This window comes from Eleutherodactylus coqui, chromosome 6 (genome assembly GCF_035609145.1).
Source record: "Eleutherodactylus coqui strain aEleCoq1 chromosome 6, aEleCoq1.hap1, whole genome shotgun sequence".
In the NCBI taxonomy this organism is placed as follows: domain Eukaryota; kingdom Metazoa; phylum Chordata; class Amphibia; order Anura; family Eleutherodactylidae; genus Eleutherodactylus; species Eleutherodactylus coqui.
In genome coordinates, this window is record NC_089842.1 from 9,940,718 (window position 1) to 9,965,007 (window position 24,290).

The window sequence follows — 24,290 nt, forward strand, 5'->3', positions numbered from 1 at the left end:
GCAACCTTCAGTCTGGGTTGAATTTGAATAAAAGGGGGTGTTACCTTTTAAAGGTAAAAAGTGAGGAGAGTGGGAGGGGTGGCACATTCTGTAGACATCGGAACATGCAGTCTGAGGAGAATCTAACACTCCTCTATGTGTATGCATATTTTATTCCTCATAGTAACATAGTATGTAAGTCTGAATGAAGACAATGTCCATCTATTTCAGCCTGTTTCAACCCCCCGCCCTTGTTGGTCCAAAGGAAGGCAAAAAAAAACAAAAAAACAATGAGCCAATTTAGTTCATTTGGAGGAACAAAATTCCTTCCCAAATCTATATGGCAGTAAGAATCCCTGGATCAATGTTTCAGTTCCCACCTGACTCCAAGACCCAGATCAACAATGCCATCGGTCACCTAATGTCTATATTCTGTAATATCGTAGCACTCATAAGTAACCACGATTTCCAAAACTTTTCTGTGTAAACAGGTAAACACCTGTACGAAATTAACTCGGGTGAGGTCGGGTATATCAGCTAGTCTATATATATACTGTGACAACACGGGGGTTACATATCACGCCAAACGGTCACTTCTCGTCTTTACTTGCACTTTATTCACACAATCTTTAACAGCAACATAAACGACTGGGTCTCCAGATAAAAAATAAATGATTGCAACAACAAAAGTCTCTGTTCAAGTTTTAACCCTTTACAGTCCGTAGGGCAAGCAGGTAAATCCTCAGCTGTGGAGACTATATAAGTCCATAGAATCTCACAGACCTGTGAATGTCCAGAGCGCAGCTGGTCCTCAGTCTGTCGTGCCTTCAGACCCTTAGTCCCAGGGCAGGCGTACTTCAGGGGTCCTGCTACCTCTCGCAGCGCCTTGTCCACAGCGCCTCTCCGCTCACAAAGGGAATCACCGCAGCCTGGATCTCCCAACCACACACCTCTCCTAGGTGTGGAGGTGAGGGGTGTCTCCCTGTCCACCTCTATCCTTCTTAGTCACACACTAGGCCTAGCAGCCCCAGCGCCACTGAGCTGTCACACTGTCTCTGGTGTTGAGGTGAGGGGCGGCTCCCTGTCCACCTCTGGCCTTCTTAGACACACACAGGGCCTGCCAGCCTTACAGCTCCACTGAGCTGACACTCTGGGCCTGGCAGCCCTGTTCTCTCAGCCAGACACTGTCTCCCTTGCAGCAGGGTACAACCCTTTTTATAGCACTGACCACACCTGTGAGTGTTTTCCCTCTTACTTCAGGCATCAGACTGATTGTCTGTTGCCCCCTACAGGCCATCTTCTGTAGCGCACCCCTACAACACACACACACACACACACACACACACGCACGCACGCACGCACACACACACACACACTATCAGAAGTATCTTGGTTTTGCCACTATATCTATGTAGTAAGTGTGGTTTCGGTCCTGATAGCATACAGTGTGTGTGTGTGTATATATGTATGTATATATTATATATATATATATATATATATATATATATATATTCTTTACCTCTATTTGATTGCGAGGTTGCAGAGCTACATGGCAATCTTTCGGTGCAGAGCCCGTGTCATAGCTAAAGTCGCCTAAAACACTACATACTACTCTGACCGCCCAGTGCTGCTCATGTGGGCCAATCAATGCAGTGTATAGTATCATAGACTAATGAAGCATAGTAGTGGTTCAATATAGCGCCAAAGTGCTTCAAAATAAGGTCACAAGTGCCTTGGTCTTGAAGGGGCGGAGACAGGATTTAGAACCAACTTGAATAAACCCGATAGTTTCCTCCCAGCGATGTCATCACGTTCTGTCTGATGCTGGATCACGGCCGGATACTTCCTCCCAGAAACGCACATTCACTGAAGATAAACATGGAACCGATCCAAGGAGATTTAGGAACAAACCAGCAGCTCTCGCCCCGCGGAGAAGCGTCACAAATTCCTTTCTGAGGGAAGTCATGTGATCACAGTGAGAAGAAAATTTGGCAACATGTTCTGTGCTCTCCTGAACTCAGGAGGAATTACAACATCAACAAGTTTACAGCAGAGGAAAAACTTCCTGTGAGCAGCGAGACGACGCTTGATGGTTCTGTTCCGTAAGTGGAAGATCCATACAAATGTAGCAGAGCTGAGATCTGGCGTAGATTGTCACGAAGTCCTCTTATGTGATCTGTGCTGCCAGTAAGGTGGGTTCACATGGGACAACCATCACTCGACCAGCCGCTGGCAGTAGTTGCTTCGAGTTCTTAGTGTATGAACAACTATTCTTCATGTACTTTCATTTCACTCCATTATTCATTATGACACAAGGGCTTTGCATGGCTTGCCTTGCGCCCCTTTTGTGCGCGGTCACGGGGGATTTTGTCATATACTTTTGGCTTGTGTTCTTTTTCCCCCTACATGTTTTGCAGTTTATTGTATTTATTGGCCTTTTATTGGGAATCATTCTTTTTTTGCAAATGTTTCATGGTTAACACTCGGATAGCAGATTAGTATATATTGAGCTTTCATTAGGAATTTGCATTTTTAGCGGTCCTTGCAGATCTTGGATGGTTGTTGATCTGCAACCCCAGAGTGTTCTGCATTGGGCTGTTTCATTGGGAATCGCCATTTTCTTGTAGTCCTTGCAAGATTTGTAGGGTTAACACTCTGGGATCGGAGTTTACTAGCAGCTGTTTGTTGTATCTCACTTGTCTGGGAATATAAATATGTTTGGGGAATGACTGGCACTGCCCCTTGGGAAAGCATAGAGCGAAACGTGCGGCACGGCGCTAGACTTCAGGTTTGCTATCATTTATGCTGCTATTGTATTTCTTGGCTATTTGATACAATGTAACCCTTTCTTTGGCTGTTTGTGTTAAGCTTTATAGACACATTGTTTTGTCTCTAAGCACTGTTGCACTTTACTATTGTTATTAGTATGAGAGGTTTCTACTAATTGGAATGTGCCTTTTGGTAGCAATTTCCTGTTACCTGCACTTTGCTCATGTATGCTTACCTTTTAGGGGCTCATTCTCACGGCCGTGATTTCGGCACGTACTATACGAGTGATGTACGAGTGAATGGAGTCAATGAAAGTACATGGACTTTCACCATTCACATTAGTATGTAAACACTACCTGTAGATACATGTAAGAAAAAGATCGCAACACGCTCTATTTCACCGCGCCTCATGCAGCGGGAGCCCTATTCTTTTCTATGGGTAGCGTATGCAACACTGTCCATACGCAATACATTGAGTATGGGTGGCGATACATTCACTATAAGGCTGACTACCCACTACAGTTTTTTTTTTTTCACTGCGAAATTCGCAGCGTTTTTTTTTCTGCAGGGGTCTATGGGACTTGTAATGTTAAAATCGTGATCACGCAAAATTGCGATCTCGCGGTAAATTGTGATTTTGCGCGATCGCGATTTTAACATTGCAAGTCCCATAGACCCCTGCATAAAAAAAAACCGCTGCGAATTTCGCAGTGAAAAAAAAAACTGTAGTGGGTAGTCACCCTTAGAAGAAAAAAAAAAGACAGTCACACTGCGAATAACAGCATGCGTGAGATACACGGTCCTGCGCAGTGCACTCGCTACGCGGCAGTAGCCGGCTCATCAGTTCCCAAACAAACCGGTAAAACACTGCGTAATCCATGCAGCGATTTACGCATACAATCGTGTGAATGAGCCCATCATCTGGTTTGTATTACGGCTTTATACCTTCCTGTTTTTTTTATTTTTTTCAGTAGTTTGCTAATAAGCATTGTCTTGTTTTATAATCTGCTGGGATTCGTGTTTGGGTGTAGTTTGTCTTCTGTTTCACGGCTATTTACTGTTGCTCTAATTATAGGTGTCTCCTCTTCGCAGTCACAGAAAAGCTCCCCTACCTGCGAAGTTTAGCGGCTAGTCACTGACCGACAACGGTTGCCCGGTTACACCAGACAATAATCAACTACTGACAATCTTTAGGTGAGCTGAAAAAGAAACCACTAATGATTAGTGAATGAATTATCGCTGAATGAATGAATTAAGGACGTTTTACAGCATCATTGTCATGGATTTCTAATATACAGGAGATGGAATTCCGTAATTAAAGTTTGCGGAAAAAAACAGGAAATTCTGCAAGATGTTCCGCATTCCATGGCTCAAAATGCAGCAAAGTCCGCATTATTAGACAAAACTCCTGCAGACGTGAGCGCTCACAGACGGGCGTCTACATGCTGTCTGCTTTTATCGGGGGCAATAAGGCTCTGTAATCTGGCCTATCAAAGAATATGGAGAAAAACAACCTCAAAATTACCCCAAAGGGTCACAATGCTTTTGTCAGGCTGTCAGAGCCAGCAGAGGGTCCCCTGCACCCCTTACAACAGTAGAGGGAATTAGGGCAAAGGTTAATGAGGTCTTATCCGGTTCTTCCATAGCGCAGTAAGGCTGCTTTCACACGGATCTGGATTTCGATGAAGTTTTGTGACAATCGCTGCAGACTTATATTGCTGACGGCACTATTGCAAAAACGCAACAAAACTGCACTGAAATTTAAATATTAAAGAAGTGAATTTTGGCGCAGAACGCTTCATGCAGACAGACATGGCCGGCTTTAGCTATGAACGATGTGCGGTCCCACAGGGCGTTGGCTGCCAGCTTGTACAGGGGCACCAGGACAATGTAGTTAGTCTGGGTTGATTCCACCCCTTCCTACCTAGATCTGCCCAACCAAATGATCTTCTTCCTCAGTATGACAGCATCTTGTGGAGCTACATGAATCCTCCTCCTCCTCCTGGCGCTGTCTCCTCCCCTTTGATATCCCGAGGCACCACTGTCAGTCCATCATCGCCCCTGCAATACAATAACTCAGATATCCTACTGTATTTATGCCATGAGATTGGTTCTGGTGCTGTAGTTCTGTTCTGAGCTTGGTTCTGGTATTGCATCTATGTACTGAGGTGGGTTCATGCAGTAGCTATGTTAATATTTTCTGGGACTCAATACTACAACAAATGGATGTTTCTGCCCCAAAACCTAAAAGTATCTGGGCACAACAAGTGACAACAGCCGCTATCTATACGACACAGAAGAGCAGATCTGAACTGGCACATTTCCCACGAGCACAGGAAATGCAGCTCCTCCTCCGCTGATGTCATGGGATTCTTCAGCCACTTCTGTAAATAGCTTTCTATATATGTTTTTATATTTTTGGTTGACAAAGTGATTTTTAACTCCTTAATGACTCGGCCATTTATTGTTTTTTTTTTCTTGCTTTCCAAAAAAACATAACTTTTATTTTTTCATCGATGTAGCTGTATGAGGACTTGCTTTCAGTGGGACGAAATATGGTACTATGTCATGTATCATATAATATACTGAAAAACTTTTAAAACTTTCTAAGCAAAGTGAAATGGGGAAAAAAAACGAAATTACATGCTGCGGTCAGTGCAACTGTAGCAGGCCGGGTGGGCCCCTTCGGCCGGGGAGACAGCGGGATAAACCTGATGGTATGTCACGAGTGGATCTACTGCCTCTTCCCTCTAAACCTTGCTCTGGGCCCGGTATTAACAACTGTCAATCAGTCCATTACTTATCAGTCACGTGATGCCAGTGCCTCTTCCGGGGTGAGGCGTCACCCGTATCGAATAAGAGTCCACGGTCAAATGGTAGTTTTAAAACGGAGGCACACGGTTTTCTTTACTCACAATTTCAACTTTGATTTTCCAAGTACAAAACAGTTTGACAGTCTTCAGGCAAAACGCTCCTTGTACACTTTCTCTCCCGACATTCAGACCACATCAGTCTTAGTTATCTGATGGACATTCCCCCGGGGGTATACTGCCACAAGGAGGAACACATGCAACTCACTCTTCCATTGCTTGCTCTGTCTTCCCTTTGACTGTTACAGCACACTCAGTAATCTCTTGCCTTACGTTCAACTTGTCTCTTGACTCAGTAGTTTAGCAGGGAATATTCGACCATGACTGCCAACTCTTCAAGCAGGATTCAAACTCTTAGCTTCAGTCCCATGGCACAAGGGGGAAGTCCCGAGGCTCTGCTCAGACAAAAGCACGAGAGCTTTAACACCCCCCCCATCCCCTGCTCACACGTCCTCCTCCACTAACTACATTTAAACTCTCTCTCCATGTCTACTTTAGACTCCGCCTCCTAGTCTGTCTAACCCTCCAATCACGCCTCACACAACAAGTTACAGGAGACAGACTCACCACCACAAAGATTGGTAGCACCAACATAGAACACAAACAAACACATGTGCAGATACACAAAAGACAGTCTACATGAGAAGCATAGTGGTCTACTGAAGTATAGTGGTGTATTAGAAGAATGATAAAATATGGTGATATTCAAGTCCCCCAGGTGGGACAAAAAAAAAAAAATCAAACTGTATAGAAATTTTTTTTTAAATAAATGCCGAAACCCCACCATTCCCCCTTTTTAATATGTAAAAAAATAAAAATCACATATGTGGTATCACTGCGTTCATAATCCCTGAGGAAGAACCCTGAATAGGTTGGAAAGCTCGCTGTAACATCATGTATTTTTGTTAGCCATTAAAAGGTATCATATCTACAAGATGACTTGGTTTCTCTTACTGAGAACAATCACACAAGTGTCTTTAGTACTCATTGGAGCCCCTTCTGCTGTTATAACTGGCTGCAGACGGGATGTACAGCCAGATGGCAGCTTCTGATGGCATTCCTCAGGGATCTCACCCCGTTCCTCATGGACATCGGCCTCCGGGTCACTAATATTCTGGGGTTTGTGTACTACAACCTCCATCTTCACATCCCACCCAAAAATTCTTTGAGGTTAAAGTCAGGTGATTGAAGGCCACACCAGAATCTTCCAGGACTTTTTCTGAAGCCTTGGTGGACTGTGAGAAATGCTTGCAATCATTGGCCTGTTGAAAGAAGAAAATCACAGAGGTAAGAAAAAATGCTCAAAGACATAACTTACAGAAAAAGAAGCCAGATACTAGATATATATTACAGGAAATGCTCAATCACCATTTGACCTGAAAGCATGCAGCAAGCCAGATTGCTATATAGAGGAGCAAAAATGTTCGGGTGCAGGCTGATTGAGCAGCCACTCAACTCAACCAAGGATGGGGGAGGGGTGACTGCCAACAGACCCAGCCAGAACAATATACATCTAGTATCTGGCTTCTTTTTCTTTGTCCTGTTGGAAGGTCCATTAATACCCAAGCTTCAGCTTCCTCACAGAAGGCATGACGTTCTCTCCTAGGATTTCCTGATACTTGATGGAATCCATCTGGTCCTCCACACGTTGCAGGTTTCCAGCCTCAGAGCATCACTGAGTCACCGCCATGCTTCACTGTAGGCAGGGCGGTTCTTATTAGCGTCTGCTTCATTTCTCCTTCTCCTCCAGACATACTTCTCATCCAGAGGCCCAAAAAGTTGTAGTTGTTCCATCCACAAAACAGAATCCCAAAACATCTGCGTGTTTTTTTTTTAAATTTTTTCTTTATGGTTTTGAGAATATTGCAGCGACTTTTCTTGTCCTTTTGGATTAGTAGAGGTGAACGGCTTGGAGCTTGGGCATGAAGACCTTCAGTCTTTAGTAGGAATGGTTTGAGGAACAAGACAAATACGGTAGTACAAGGTGTTGACTTGGCCTCAAATCTCAATCTGATGGAGCATTTGTGGAATTTGTTGAAAAACAAGTTGAACCCATGGAGACAGCACCTCACGGCCTACTGGATTCAGTACAGCACAATGGGATGTAATATGTGCTTTTGCAGGAAGGGGTTGAACCATTTCCATCTGTAATAGAATCTAGATGGGCTGCAGGAATGGGATTATTATATGGAACATGTAATTGATTCTCCATTTGCAGAGCCATGTCTCCGGTCGTACCAGATGCAGGAGGATCTGTTTTTATCTCTAAAGTGCAACCACAACATGATGGAAGAAGCGGGCCTGACGGATGTTCCTACGACGCTTCAGCCAACATACCCAAACCACTTGTTAGATTTTATCGTGGAGAACCGGAAGTTCTAGGGGTAAGTGCATTCTTAAATAGCTGGTATTAGAGATGTCACTGGTGTCACAGACTTACTTCACCATGTTCCAACCAGCAACCGCTCTTCTAATTGGCGCATGTAACCGCCGTGTGGTCATGCAACCATCTGATCATGGTGACATTCTTCTCTGCTGTTCTCACCTGTAGCTCCTCTTCAATGTTCTGAAGCAGCTTCTACCTCACCTGGATTTACTCTTCTGATTTGGCTTTCCATGGTTTACGTTCTTGCCGACTGCTGTCGCTCTGCAGATGTCACCAGGAGGCTCCTTGTAGCCACGCCCAACCGTCCAGGAGCTCTTATAGACTCTACTAAGGAGAGCGACTATCAACAAGACCGACCACTGGCCGAGCTACACCCCATCCATGACAGTTGGGTTGCTGGTTAACCTGTCAAAGAATTTTTCCTACATGACACCTTTAACCCCTTAGTGATGCGGCCTATTTTAGTCCTAAGGACGCAATGATTTTTTTGGGGGGGATTTTGATCTCTACTATTCAAAAGCTATAACTTTTGTATTTCTCCATGGACACGGCTGTATGAGGGTTGGTTTTTGCATGGCGAACTGCAGGTTTTATTGGTGACATTTTTAGGTACAAATAATGTATTGTAGAACTTTTTTTGTTAAAAAAAATTTAGCAGCGAGAGAAAACACCTTAATTCTGCCTTTTTTTATTTTTGTTTTTTTATAAACAGCATAAATGACAATTTTTATTTTCTACGGGTCGGTATAATTATGACAATACCAAAATTAAATATAAGTGTGTGTGTGTGTGTGTGTGTGTGTGTGTGTGTATATGTGTATATGTGTGTATATATATATATATATATATATATATATATATATATATATATATATATATATATATATATATATATTAGTTTTTCAACAACAGGCCATGGCATAAAATTAAAAAAAAAAATCACCTCTCTGCAGCCTCCTGGGAAACAACTAAGCGGCTCTGGCGGCTCCTGCTTCAGGAATTTATGTCGAAAATCAGTTGACCAATAGGAGGCCGAAGTGTCACCGCCTCAACTCCTGGCATCCGCGCTCATATCCTTAGTTCCATGCATGATACCAGGCGTTCTGGTTGGTGACGCTGCGGCCTCTGATTTGTTTCAGAGGTTGCCTGACTTCCACTAGATGTACATTATGGGAGCAGGAGCTGCCGTAGCGGCTCGGGTGTTTACCGGGGCTGAAGACAGATGAGTATTGTCGTTTTTATTATATGCCTTGCTCGGCTGTTAGACATTTTTTTATAGTAGGAAAACCCCTAAATAAATCAAATACCAGCTTTACACAGTGATAGTGATTACAGTGCAGTTACCTCCAGTGATGATTACAGTGCTATTCTAGAACTGAAATCTAGAAGGAGAAACACAGAGAAAAGCGCTTTGTGTTCATCAGTGGTACTGCGGGAAATGTTAGTGTTACTGCTCACCTTGATCAGCTGAGACTCCTGCAGTTTGGGTGGGGCAAGAGGGGAAACTGGTAGTTGCTGGCTCCATGCAACTAATGCTGGTGAGTAATGAAGAGATAACAAGCAGAGGATCTCCATGAGTGCTGTGTCCAAGCATACAATGTTATAGATATGCTGTCTCCAGTGCAATTTTTTGGGGGGTGTAGTGGAGAAAGGAAATTCTGAATTTTGCCACGGGACCCCAAAAGCATTATGTATACCTTTGCTTTCTATCTCTCCTCTACGTTTTCCTAGCATAGAGTTGGTAATTCTGGAAGACATTGGGGACAGATAGGAGGGAGTATGATTACAGAATCAGTCTACGTAAAGCTGGTTTGTAGTCTGTTACCATGGAGACACACAGATCTGCATAGGAGCTGTAGTCACAAAATGGTATGATATTTCTCTTGAAGACTACTTGAAGTTGCATCACTACTTCTGTACCGCTCACTGGAGACCTTCAATGGGGGTGAATGTAGATATACAGTAATGAGCTTTTCCTTGAATTGTATTTGCTTTTCCAGCTTTTTTCCGCATTGTTGGGCGCCACATCATATAATGACGCTATACATTTTATAATGGCTGCACATTTAGTATACTTATGGGTTTGTATCCTTATTTCTGTCGTATCGCCTGTTGGTCTCCTACAGTTATACTATGAGAGGTTGAAATGAATTTCTCTTGATTCGCAGACAACACAGATATTTTCCGGGATTCTTCTTCTGACCTTTGGCATTCCTTTGATAATTATCAACGCTCAGGAAAACTATTCCCTGGCGATTACGAGCTTTTGCGGGGTCCCAATATGGTCTGGAGTGCTGGTAAGTTATAAAGTGAATGCCCAGTTGTACCGCTTACCTCCTCCCATTAGGACACAGCTGTGATCTGTAGCATGGCTCCAGTGCCGACAGGGAACCTGAGGTAGTCAGTGGTTGTACATAGGTGCTGCTCTCCCTCCCCTCTGGAGCTCTGACTGCTGCACCACTGACCGTTTTGGCTTAGGGCTATTCCTGAGGGTTGCTTCTCGGTATCCACTGCTTTTCTCCCCTTATCCTTTTTTTTTTAGGGTTCTGGTTTTAACTGCAGGTGTAAGGGGCTCGGATGATGCCTCCCTTCCTGCATTTTGTGTACTTCTCTATGAAGTGTAATGTATTATTTCCGACTGGCTGCATAGATCAGGTGAGATATCTGGAGGACTGGGGATAATAGAGAGGTGCACTGACTCGGTGTGCTCATGTGGGAACTGTAGAAGCCGGACACCGGGTGAGAGAACGACAAGCTGAGGAGCGATCCCAGTGTTACTCAGCCTTGAGAGACCGCATTCCAGGGAGAGACAATTGCAAGAGGAGCGAGGAGTCGGCTGAGGGAGCCATGTGAGACATGTCCTGCGATTCTGTGCCTGCTAGAGAGGGACAATGGCATGAGGAAGGAGGGAGCCTGTAACTGAAAAGCACGACCCCATAACTTATCAGAACCGACATTGCTGAGAGAACAAATCTGCAAGGACTACAGCTAGAGAGACTGCTGCAGAGAGTCCACAATTTCCTGCAGCTCTGTGAATTAGAGTGCCCCCAACAGATATTCAAAACACATCACCTACATTATGGTACTGTTCACATTTGAGATATGTAAGTGAGGTGGGCCCTCAGAAAAAACCTGACGTGTGCACATGGATCCAAAAATCTATAGATTTTTTTGTAAGCCTGCTGTCCGCATCATACTCTGCTTCCTGTGACACAGGGACTCTTAGTCCATCACCCCATGTTAAGCTCAGTGCAGCGACAGCTGACCCAGGCATTTCAGAAGCATCGCAGTGCAATCCTCAGGGCAGGTGGCAATCGGGCAAATTTATGGTCAAAGAAGAAGCCGAGGTCAGGACAGCAGAAGTTGGGAAAGCTGGATGATCAAGCATGGAACCAATGGAAGCTATTGCTCAGGCCCCCCCTATTGGGATTATGTCCGCTGAGCGCACCTCAACACGGCACAGATACAGGGGCGAGTGAACTGCACAAATGCACACCCGGAACACCAAAGGTGTTCTTCATGCTAGACTCATGGGCAAACATAACATATCCCTACTCTAATGGGAGAACCACCACGTGAAAACCTGCCTGCAAGCAGAGCAATTGTCCAGGTAAGGACAACCCTGCACTGCAACCTAGGAACCTACCTATTCCTGGATAGCAAATGATCCACAGCAGGGCAGGATGCAGCTCACACCAACTCACAGAACAGGACTGTTCACACCTGGTGTCTTGAAGCCTACACAGACACTGAATATGTCACTGTTTACACCAATACCCCAGGGACTTGCAAGCAAGATAGAATAGGCCTGTTCATACACTGTCTGGCAGCTGTACAGACCCAATGAACACAACACTGTTCACACACGTCTGGCCACCTGCACAGACATGCACCACACATTATGCATAAAGGCAAAGCCCTAGGGTGACATAGAAACACAACACAGAAACCCCACTCAGAGCTTACAGGTATATAGATAAATCATTGCTGGCGCAAGTGTCCTCACACAAAGGAGAGAGTCAAGACACCATACCGACACACAGGGAACAGTGTCAGGCATCACCCACCTGACACACACAAGACATTAGACATCTGGAGGCCGCACCTGTCAAAGGGAAGAGAAGAGGGGGTCATAAGATGCAGATGGGGACTACAAGTGTCCAGACCGTCCTCAGGGAAGGTGAGAAAGACACAACAGACCAGACATGCATAAAGCTTAGCACAGAATGGGATTAACACAGACTGCATAAACATGATAAAAAGAACAGGATTCTATGGCGAAAGAAGATGGTATGTGCAGCAGACCAGGGAGATTGGCTGGCTGGAGAAACTCCACACCCAGCCAGCTCAATTATCCCTCACCTGTGAAGCTGTGTTCATGGAATCTCATAGAACTACAGATCCCAGAAGCACTACCTAACGGGGGGAGGGTGCCTTAAATTACTAGAGAAGTATCTGGCTTGGTTGAGAATGGAAAAGCTTGGTAGGTAAACTGGCCCTGTTAAAGAGGTCCTTTAAAGCGTCGCAGGTGGGGTGTAGTGAGGAAAAGGGGATGTGGGACCCCCCTATGGATAGGTGATAAAAGTGAATTTTGGGAATACCCCTTGTATTGAGGTAAGGGGTCAAATCCTGGATGGTGTGTATATACCAAGGAGATTGCTAAACTTTGCGATATAACTCCAGAGTTTGCGGGTGACTATGGCTGTCAGGGTCACTCTTAGGGCTCCTTCCCACGAAAAGGATTTCCGTTGCGTAATGGAAGACCCGCTATCTTCTGCTGTAGCACAGCGGAAGATAGCGTGAAACTGCTTCCCCGCCCACCGCGTCATATGAGGCGGCCGGCGCATCATGTGATGCTGTGGGCGTGTCATATGACGTGGCCGGCGCGTCACGCGCTCTATTGCGCAAGCGCGCCGAAGCGTCATGCGGGACGGAAGATGCCGGATCCGGAGGTAAGTATTGGGGTCTCTGGGGGGCGCCGTGACGGGCTCTGCCGCGGAATTCCACAGCGGAGCTCATCACGGCTGTGAGAAGCCGGCCTTCTACTCCAGTCCAGGAGTTACCTGAAGCTGAAGCACAGCTGAAACCTAATTGGGAAAAGAGCAATCAAAAGTTCAGTAAGAGAGGTTGTTGCAGAGTGAGAAGCCAGTCCAGAGAAACAGAGTAAGGATAGTCTCTGTGCAGAAGCTCTGGAAAGCTGGGTAGAACTGAACAGGGAGAGCTGAAAGAAGTTAACCCTGAGGAAAGGTTGGGTGAGAACCCCTCAGTAAAGTTACAAGGACTGTGATATTGTTTGAGTCATGGACATTGTCTTTCTGGAGAAAGCCGTTTTCGTTTTTGTTTTATTTTTTATTTTTTTGTTTGTTTGTTAAGACTTTTTTATTATACAACCCTGAGTTGCCGTCACCTCCCTCTGCTGTGACCTCCCTCTGCTGTGACCTCCCTCTGCTGTGACCTCCCTCTGCTGTGACCTCCCTCTGCCTGACTTTCTGATGTGCAAACAGACCTGTTATAATATCCTGCTTACACCCTTTCATTTCTATGGGCTCACTCAGATGAGCGTATGTGCCCCTCGTATTACACGCATTCCCCTTTCTGTGTCATCCCGCCTCTGATTTTGGGGTGTATATAGATGGGGCAGCTGCGGGCGAGTGTGATATTGATCTGAGAAAATCGCATGTTTCAATAGGAAAACTAACAAATCATATCACACTCACTTTTACGTGCAAATGCGATGGGATTTTTTTGAATTCACCTATCGGAAACACCGAGCACGTTTTCGGGGGAATCCCAGAGAGATCGCACAAGCTGCAACTTTTATATCTCGTTGCATCGTTGCAAAACAAAAATCACAAGAAGAATGGGTTGTATTTCATGCAGTTTTGTGCGTCGCACCATGCAGCAAACGTGAGCAAGAAAATCGTCCTGTACAGAAAGCTCTGCTGCAGGCGTCTCACTAAAGTTGCGCATACATGAACAGCAAGTATTGGGCTTTGTGGGCAGTGTGAAAAAATGCTGAAAAATTCTTTAAAAACGTGATTTATATAACGGGTCAGTTTCTGATGACTCTTTCCTTTTTACAGTTTATCATTTCCGGATCGCTATCATTTTCTGCTTCACTGAAACCAACGCTGGGAAAGGTAAGCCAAAAATTCTGCTGCGCCCCTTTTTGTTTTTCCATTTTTGCCTTTTTTGTTTCCCACTTTCAAAAAATCCTACCTTCGTTGTTTTTCTCGCACACAGCTGCACAGGGGCTCGTTTTTTGCAGGATGAGTTTCGTTTTTCCATGGTGCTATTTAACGTATCATATAATGTACTGAAAGACTGGCAAAATGGGGGGGGGGAAACACATTTGTGCCACTTTTGGGGGGCGTTTGTTTTTACAGAGTTTACTGGGAAAAAAGAGAAGAAAACTTAAAGGGGTTGTCCTGCAGATTAAGTTATTTTTTTTCTGCAGATGCCACCTGCATATCAAAGCAATTAAAAGACACACTAAAACCTCATTTCGATAGCACTTTCCGCTTACCTGAACAAGCTTTTTCTGTTCTTAGTAAAAATTCTGTTCAAAGATGGTACCGCGGGTCTTCTCCCATGGTGCACCACTGTATATGCTCCGACGTGCGCGCTCCCGATGACGTCGGTGCCTCTCGCCCAACAGCAGCGGCAGGCACACACTCACTCCACTGGTATCTGAAGCAAGGAAGTGAGTGTACTGCGCATGCGCCGGCGGCGCGCGTCCCCTACAAGGCTTTCAGAAGGAGCGCGGTCCCGGCTGAAGAAAGAAGCACTGCGCATGCGCGGATGAGAAGAGGCTCGTTCCCACGCCAACGAAAGCTGCTGCCGGCCCAACAAGACCAGAAGATTTCTTGTCGTAACCAGGAGCGACGGAGGTGCAACACAGGGGGGGGCACCCCTACAGGTAAGTCAATATCTTCTGTTTGCATCATTTTCCATGCACAATGTATATTACAAAGTGCATGGAAATGGGCAAACAGAAGTTCTGACATGCAATGTTTCTGGCCGGACAACCCCTTTAAATATTAAGTTTCAAAACCTAATAGTTAAAAAAAAAAATTATTTATTTCACTTTATTTTCTATTATAATCCCCAAAGAGGTTTTTGAATTTGCCATCATTTTGATGAATTATATAGTGCAACACCCCAGAGGGATGATCCAGGACACTTCACTACCATGCAGAGCTGGGAAGGATCAGTGCTGGCTTGTCACAGCGACACTTACCAGGCTCTGGTCCCGGAGGGATGACACATAGCAAAGGCCAGAGCTGGATTGCAGGCCACCTTTAACACCCCTAGGATAAGGAATGCCAATAAATGGGTTGATGGGGGTAGTAGTAGTTATCCCTCGAGACACCACTGTTGTAGTAATAATAATATAAATGTGTTTCTTAAAGCAGCCTATGCAAATATATGTATGTATATATTCATATATCCACCTTCATAGAAAATAGCTAGCAGTGAAATGGTTAACTGGTTCACTCTTATGCTGGTATCCTGAAATACACTCCTACACAAGTTCCCAAGACTTAACAAGGTCCTGAGATGTGTTTCTTATGAGAAAGACCTGCGATGCCCACCGCTCATAAGAGGGGGGCTGCTCCTTATCTCCTCCCTTGGATTCCTTGGTCCAGGCAGAGATATTGATAGTCTATTCTAGTTGCGTTTCCTAGAAATTACGTGTTCACATAGCAACATACACCCGGGGCGTAAAGATATGTTAATCATAAGCGTCGTTACATACAAGGCCAATCATGAGTTGTTATGATGTTGGGAAGGGTATGCATGTAATTGGTGCTTCATATTCAGTATAATTGTATTGTACTTGCTTTCAATAAACCAGAAGGGTATGGGGGCTCAAGGGGAGTACCCCTGAGTCCAAATACATATATTCATGCATGAAGCTTCTCATTATAACCAATCTGGAGCAGATCAGTGAAATCTTCTGGAATATGATTTATTCCCATAACGCCACCATTCCCACCGGTATGCTACATGGCGGAGAAATAACACAGATTATTCAAGGCAATGCAGGTGCAATTCTTGTACGTGCAAGTAGACTAGAGCTCAGGTCAGGGAGGATACACAGGATGAAACCGGTCCTACACTCCACATTATCTTACGGTACCGCTCCTGGACTGGGAGCACTCCAGAGGAGGAAGGGGGTAGGGGTCACTCCACAGACACTCCCACGGGTAGTTATGTACATGAAGGATTAAACAATATCTCCCCGCATGGCAGGTGCATGGGTGTGTCTCAGTAGCGTACCTCTGTGCGGTGATCCTGACTCTGGATGGCCACACAGAAAAAACCTGTAGTGTGAATTTGTACCTGTATGGTGGGTTCCTCTATACAGAACTATTGGGAATTGCTCTCGCTACGGGATCTCTCTCTTCTTCCTTCATCTTCACCTACATGGTAGCTGAAGGTGCTTCCATGTTCTGTATTGGCACTCTCTCCGAACTCCTGAAAATGGACTCTCTTCCCACTCTCAATCAGTCCTACTTACGCCTTCACGCACACCACATGACATGACAAACTGATACATGTACATGCAGGCAATGATTTTATTACTGTTAACCTCTCAAGCGCCGCAGCTGTCCCAACACACATACTGAATATGACAAGACAGGCTTTGCACAGTGTATCTACATAGAACAAACATCTATGACATTTATGAAGGGGACTGGGATAGTGTTCTGGGACGCTACATATAGTATAATGCAATACTGTAGTATTACATTATACTGGCATTCTCTTAAGACACGTCAAAGGCTGCAAACATGTCTTAATAGGCAAACAGTAATGGCAGCCATGGGGGCTTTCAGATGACACCTACATGGCATCCTGCTATCACATTGCAGGTAGCCATTTGGGACTTTTCTATTCTGGTCAGATCCTGTAAATGCTGCTGTCAGAATTGATGGTGGTATTTGAAGGATTAACAGCCATGATCGGACTTCTCTCCCAATCACAACTGTTGCAGGTGGGTGTTGGCTGTCAAAGATGGCGGACACCTGCTGTGTTTTGAACGGGCTCGGCTGCCGCAACTGCACCTTACAATGAAACCCGACGTGCATTGTACATGTACGGCCCACAGTGGGAAGGTTAATTAATGGAAATGGCCTCTCACTTGTTGGCTGCATCTCTACTGTTATGATTGGATTTTAGCCAAAGTTGATTAATGATTTCAAAACACTACTGACCCCTGTCCCAATATGTGGTCTTGGGTTTCGCTCTCACTTGATTTGAGCCAATATTGGTACAGTATTGCATAAGAGGTAATGTTGGCAAGCAAATGTAATGAAGGCCCTGCTGAGGCCGGTGATTGGCTGTAGTAGTTAGCCTTGTATATATGTAACGTCCCTGACAGCAGCTTGTGAACAGAGCTGGCATGGACAATGCTGGATGCAGCTCTGGAATGGCGGGATCCAAAGTCTGTATCCCCCATTTCTGGAATCAATGCAGTGGTGATACCCCCATCGATCAGACTTTCCGTAGAATAGGTGATAAGTCTATCTTGGTACAACCTCGTTAATGACAGGCTTGCCTGCTGTGATGGGAGGTGAGCCCAAGAGGTCTGTCTTATAAAGAGGAATAATCTCTCATATTGTCTAGTTATCTAACTGTTACAAGTAGACTTTCTGAATTTACTATTTCAAGAGTGGTTTTCATAGTTGGCGACTTCGTTGGTGGTCAGCAGGTTTATTGAGGGGGGAAAAAAAGGATTTCCTTTCCCTTTTTTTCTTTAAAAAGTGTAAAGAAACCTTTTCAGCAAGTGTTCAATTTCCCTGCAGTGCCTCCACAGGAGAAATGAGGTATTACACCATGCCGATTCAAATCAAAGAGTTGTCCACGTAATACACTGACACACTAGGTCCTCCAAAGCAAAAGATACTCTTCATGGCTGCTCTCCACTTTGTAAGAACGCCTCCCATTCCTTCAGGGTTATGACACCAGGCCAAGATGCCATCTTGTATGTAGTAAACGTTTTATTAAACTACCTTGCCAATAGAACAATAATAAGGCACTTCTGTTCTGGTACAACCGGGGTTCAATAACTTCAACAGTGCAATAAAAATATTCCAATAGCAACAACTAATGCCTGCAGCTGAGCAGTTCTTATGAGCAGAAGTAAACCCTGAAAGCCAGGGGTCTCCAGTAGTCCTTGACAAACTGTGACACCCCAAGCTCCAGCAACCCATGCAGAACCATTGTTTCCAATACATCATCTATGAGGACTAGGGTCACCCTGAGTGGCAGGGGCTGCTTGGGCAAGATAAATCCAGTGTGCAGTCCTGCAACAGGGGAACACGGGAGCTGAGGGCCTGTGGTGAGCTGGACTATCTGAAGCAGTGCCTGTGGAGGGGCAGCGTTAGCAATTCTGGGAATCAGGGAGTAGGGATAGCTAATCAAACTCCAGCTGCCTAGTTTGTGATAAAGCCGTGGGCTCCAAGATCTGCTGTTTCTTATTGGGCCTTCTGAGAAGGTGCTGGTGTCTCCTCTCGTGCTGCACTACTCTCCTGTTCGTCTTGCCTGACTGCGTCTCTTAATTTTTAGTCCACCACCCGAGTTCTCAGAGACCCCAAGAACACTGCTCCTACCTTATAAAGGGGATGGTACAGAAGAATATTAACCCTTGTGTTGCCCAAACAATGTGAGGGAGAATGAAGGAGTGAAAAGAACAAACATGGTGCTAACTACACCCCACCCCTCCTACATCATCAAAAACAAAGTTTTTGGAATTGGAGCCTTCGGCAGCTTTAGTTGACCAAAGTGGGAACCGTTTTTACAAAGTAGTTCTCCACTCTGGCTTGATAAAGACCCAAGCACAGGGTCGATACATAGCTGCTTGCTTCCTCATAATGTACTGATTCCAATAAAGAAGAATTAATGAATGCTGCCTGGTTCTTCTCCTTTTCTACATTGATGACCAACGGTGGACCCGGGGAGTCGGGACCCTAACTGGGCTATTGCATAGTACCTTGCACCAGTGGTGTGACTTAAACCTTGGAGTGCTGTTGTGACTTTTTCTCTTTTTTTGTGACTTATATAGGAGATTCCAGAACTGGTGGCCTTCTTTATGATGTCCATATACGCATGGTTCCGTTCCTGAGACAACCCCCTTTACAGTGATATTCCTAGTAGGATGTGTGAAAATGAGACGTCTCCACCAGAGAGCCCCTTTAAGTAATGACTGTTACTTTGTGTTCCAGGTAACCGCCAGCTTGGTGATGAACATCTTCAGCTCTCTAGCCGCAGTTTGTGGACTAATACTTGCTCTAATTGAAATTAGCTTATCGGAAATATTGGGCACCGAATTTAAAAGTCTGACATATTGCGCATATTCTAATAATGATCCGCAGTGCCTCGGAGCTTTCACTCCCTGGGTAAGAATCACTTTAATTTAATTCCCTTTTATAGTACTTCTATCGACCTGTTACTATGAGCAGCACCACTTTAAGAAGTTGTAGGAGTTTACAAAGACATGGCTGTTATCTTTCAGAAACAGCTCCACTCTTGTTCTTTGGATATTTCTGGTATTGCAATCGATTGCATTACTCATATTAACCCCTTTGTGCCTCAGAAGCCATATGTACATTGAAGGAGCATGGGATTGACATGGCTTAGATATGGAAACCGAGCTCGCTCCATACAAGACCAGTGTCGGCTATCTTTGACAGCGGGTTGCTATAGATGTTCACACTGATTGTGACATTTTACCCTTTAAATGCTGATGTCAATTGACACAGCGGCATTTAAATGGCCTGGTTGGCCATTGGAGGTCCCAAACAGCCCCCCGGCGATAAGATCGTAAAGTGCTATCCAGGTGTCATGGCAGCCAGGGGCCTTCTGAAGGCCCCCACAGCTGCCATGTATTTTTGCCTATTAGGACATGCTTGTATCATGCCTTAATACAATACCTGAATTCTCATATATTCCAATACTGAAGTATTGCAGTATATGGTATAAGTGATTATATTATACCATACACTGCTATGAGGAGGGGGAAAGGAATTGAAGGAAAACTGATCAAATTTGCCAATGACACACAGCTAGGAGGGATAGATAACACTAAAGGATAGCGAGAGAGCGGATTCAAAAGGATCTAGAAAAGCTTGAACAGTGACTGGTGACTAACCGAATGATATTTAACAAGTCCTACACCTTCTGTCTGTCATTGCGGGGGCCACTTCTCCCCTCACAGTGATGTCAATATGAAGGGGGCGCTGGCCGAGTACGTGTAGTCAGTGCTCCATTTATTGCAGTGGGGTTGATGGAAATACCGGAGGGGATGCCACTCCATATCTCTGCAGTCCCATTAAAAGTGAATGGGGTGCTAGTGCATTTGCACAACCAGCGCTGCATTCCGTCGCCTCCTCTCTGCAGGGGTGCAGTAACACTGTGCAGTGAGCCAGAGGTAGCTCAAATGGGTGGCGTTAGCTTATGCTTGATCACAGTGGCAGCTACTCTGACAGATATGGCAACTCACGCAGCAGGCGGTTGGGTAAGAGTCTCTGCATAGTTTGTGGTCTGACTAATGATGTCTGTATGAATGCAATGCCTTTTATGTGAGAAAACCTTACTTGTGGTAGTGAAATAACGTGCCCAGTCCAGTCAAATGCCAGTAAACTGAAGGCACACAGTTTACTATGAAATGTCAGGTCATAGAGACAGTTCACACTTGTGGATTTGGGAGCAATGATAACCACAACAGTTACATTTGTATCCACATTGATCGTGTCAGATTTCTTACTTCTCTCAGGGTGAAGGTTATTTGAATACAATAAAGATTTTCCCTTTTTCCGGGGCTGTCAGCGACAGGCTGGAGGGACTCGTGCAGGGTAGGTTATATTCCACTGTTAATTGTGATAGGGAAGGTAACACTCACTATTGTGATGGCCTCTCTCTCTCCGACTGGCTCTGATTCCTTTACTCAGGATGAAAGAGAAACTCTGCCACTCTCTGTGCTTCCTCCTTCTCTCCCCTCTGATGACACACTCACTGTCTCACCACACTATAATCCTCTCCTGCTCTTGTCTTTGCTTCTGCCCTCTTTTGCTCCCAATCTACGACTGCCAACTGACTTCTGCAGCCTATGTACACTTGAAATTATTTTCCCATGCAAGCTCTGTTTCTGCTAAGCAACCAAAGCACCAATCACAAGCCTGCTATCTCCTGACTATCCTGTCTTCCAATCTCTTTCCTGTATTGCAAGAACAGCAGCGTCTATCTCCAGTGTGGCACCTCCTACCGTATGTCCTATAGTGACTCATAGCGAGGTCCCAGGGGCCTGATAACTTTTGACTACCCTGTAGGACTCTCTGGGTCACTACACCTGTAGTGAGGAGGATGGGGGACACAGAACCCCCAATCTCAAGATCGTCGGGGGTGTCAGCACCAATTAGCAGGCTATCCCCTATTCTGCAGATATTCTGTGTGTAGAGGACTTCCAATCTTGGTAAAAACCCTTTTAAAGCTGCCATTGAGGAAGCGGGTGATGGCTTTGTGCAGCTCCTTCACAGATGCAGTTTGTTGCACTGTGTGCAGATTCCTGACTGCTCCTTCATATATTGTAGCCCAGAAGAGACTCCTATTTGTGTATCTACAGAACGTCTCCTCTTTCTCTCTTTCAGCCTGCTGAAGGCGGTCTTCTGTCATATTTTATATTGCTTCTCCTGCTGATGTTCTGCATTAGTATATCCACAAGTGTGTTCGCCTGCAAAACTGTCTGCCGAACGTCTCTTCACGAAATGGTAAGTTACCGATTATGTAGCCGGGGAGTCACTGAGAGACGAGTATTCAATTTCTCTTCATTTTAACCCTTAAATGTCCAGAAATTTTTTTTTAGGGGGTTGTCCCATCACAGTAAGCTATTCCCTTTCCACAGTATAAGAGGTATCTTGCCGATCGGTGGGGGTCTGACTGCTGGCACCCTCGCTGATCCTGAGATTTCAGCCCTAGCGGGTCCTAAAGTTCCGGCAGCAGAGCATACACATGCACACCTCTCCTCCACCTGCTTCAATGGGACTGCTGAAGATAGTTGAGCGCTTGGGTTCCTTACTTATACAATAAAAATGTGTTTTATTTCAGAGCGTGGTCGTCTATCAAACCACAACTTGGAACGCAGCGGATACAACCAGAGACGCTCCTATATGTCTGACTTAACGGCACAGACAGGAAGCCATCAGTCGTTCTCATTCTGCGACTGCAAGACGAATACCCAAGTGCATTTACAAGACTTTATAGCATTTCTAGTGAGTGCAGTGTGTGAGCCTAAAGCTTCAGTCAGTAAGCACTGTTATAGTATATGTGATACAACGTGTATATACTACCACCGACACCTGTTATTATGATTTGTATCTAATGTATACAGTAATTTATATAAAGAGCTGAAAGAAATAAAGAACCGCATTGAAGTATATCTCCAGGCTCCCCCCTCCCACCCCGTTACAAATTTGGTTTATTTGTGAAGTTTACAAACTAATAGGCCAAGCAGTTTCTCCAAATTCACCACAAGATGCCCCTTTTACTGACTCCTGCAGTCTCAGAATTATCCCCACCACCACCACCCCCATGAGCCGCGTCTTTAATACATAGTGGAGCCCCTTCTGCTGTTATGGGCGGCTGCAGACAGGAGCTTCTGACGGTGTTCCTGAGGGATCCACCCCGTTCCTCGTGGACATCGGCCTCCTGCTCACTAATATTCTGGGATTTGCGTTCTGCATCCCAACAAAGTTTTTCTATGGGGTTCAAATCAGACGACTAACGGAGATGTCAACCTGGGAGAACCCTTCAAAAGGTGGCACGTGAGCAGCTGGTCATGGCAAAATGCAGTGGCCATTCCAAGGGGTGTGTCTTATTAAGACAGGTGGGACTAAATATTCAGAATGCCTATATTAGTGAGAGCCCACCAATAAGATCTCTAAATTAACTTCTGACCTCTTAAATATACTTAGACTTCTTATATTAACCCCTTAGTGATGCGGCTTATATTGGCCCTAAGGATGCAATAGTTTTTGGGGGGATTTTCCTCTCAACTTTTCAAAAGCCATAAGTTTATTTTTCTGTCTATGAGCGCTTGTTTTTTGTGCGACAACCTGTAGTTTTTATTCATACCATACGCTCGGCACATATGATGTATTGAACCTTTAATTCTGCCATTGTGTTTTTTGCATTTCTTTTTATACAGCATTAATCATGCAGCATAATTGATGTGCTACGTTTTCCGTGGGTCGGCATGACGAAGATGATAGATAGATAGATACTAGCCTACCCATCGTGCGTTGCTGTGAAGACAGACAGACAGACATACATTCGTATAGATAGATAGAGAACACCCAATCACAGCGCAGCTTTCATGTTACCTCAGTATAATATATAACAACCAATCACAGCGCAGCTTTCATTTTACCTCAGCATTCCCAATATCCAGTAATTGTATTGTGAAACGTTCGGCGGATGCATCATTTTGTAGTTGAACTCGCATCCCGTTGCTCGTAATGCCTTTTTCTTTTGTACTTGAGATGGAATTTCAACGATCTACGTCTGGGGGGCATAACTGTCGACGATGCCCGCACAGGCGCCACCTATTGTAGGATAGATATACTATGCCAGAAACCTTTGCAGGAGTGTACTCAACAACTTCCCAAAGTGTCATGGCGATCAGATGAATGGTGTAGTAATTAGAGATGAGCGAACATACTCGTTTCGAGTAATTACTCGATCGAGCAGCACGATTTTCGAGTACTTCAGTACTTGAATGAAAAGATTCGGGGGGCGGGGGGAGGCTTGGCGGTGCGGGGGTAGCAGCGGGGAACAGGGGGGGAGCCCTCTCCCCCCCCCCCCCCCCCCCGCTCCCCACTGCAACCCCCCACTCACCCACGGCGCCCCCCGAATCTTTTCGCCCGAGTACGGAAGTACTCGAAAATCGCGGTACTTGGACGAAAAAAGGGCATGGGCGAGTACGTTTGCTCATCTCTAGTAGTAATGCATAAAGGACAAACAGACATACATTTAAATATAGATCATATATAAAAAATGTTAGGGTTTGCACAATAAAAACTAGAGATGAGCGAGCACCAAAATGCTCGGGTGCTCGTTGCTCAAGAGTTTGTTTCGAGTAACGAACCCCATTGAAGTCAATGGGCGACTTGAGCATATCAGCCATGCTCGCTAAGGTTTTCATTTGTGAAAGTCTGGAAAACCTATGAAAGTGATGGAAACGACACAGAAACGGATAGGGCAGGCGAGGGGCTACATGTTGGGCT

At 45.1% G+C, this 24,290-nt stretch overlaps 1 protein-coding gene across 7 annotated transcripts; it reads left to right on the forward strand.

The window, feature by feature from the left end:
- The first annotated feature begins 1,822 nt into the window (after positions 1-1,822).
- Positions 1,823-22,442, forward strand: LOC136631807 (membrane-spanning 4-domains subfamily A member 4A-like). 7 transcript variants are annotated; one of them, XM_066606186.1, is made up of 8 exons: positions 1,828-2,171; positions 3,841-3,942; positions 7,837-8,002; positions 10,173-10,301; positions 14,088-14,144; positions 19,236-19,409; positions 21,657-21,776; positions 22,114-22,442. In XM_066606186.1, exons 3-8 carry the CDS (start codon positions 7,841-7,843, stop codon positions 22,186-22,188), a joined length of 717 nt encoding a protein of 238 aa, XP_066462283.1. In that variant the 5' UTR covers positions 1,828-2,171; positions 3,841-3,942; positions 7,837-7,840; the 3' UTR covers positions 22,189-22,442. The 7 variants fall into 7 exon arrangements, with proteins under 7 accessions (XP_066462287.1, XP_066462283.1, XP_066462282.1 ...); XM_066606185.1 differs by having other exon boundaries at positions 1,829-2,171; positions 3,824-3,942; XM_066606183.1 differs by having other exon boundaries at positions 1,829-2,081; positions 3,824-3,942.
- The last annotated feature ends 1,848 nt before the right edge of the window (positions 22,443-24,290 follow it).

Coding starts and splice junctions, on each gene's coding strand:
- LOC136631807 (XM_066606190.1), top strand. CDS start 7,841: ATGTCTCCGGTCGTACCAGATGCAGGAGGATCTGTTTTTATCTCTAAA. Junction 8,003..10,172: donor GAGAACCGGAAGTTCTAGGG/GTAAGTGCATTC, acceptor CTTGATTCGCAG/ACAACACAGATATTTTCCGG. Junction 10,302..14,087: donor CAATATGGTCTGGAGTGCTG/GTAAGTTATAAA, acceptor TCCTTTTTACAG/TTTATCATTTCCGGATCGCT.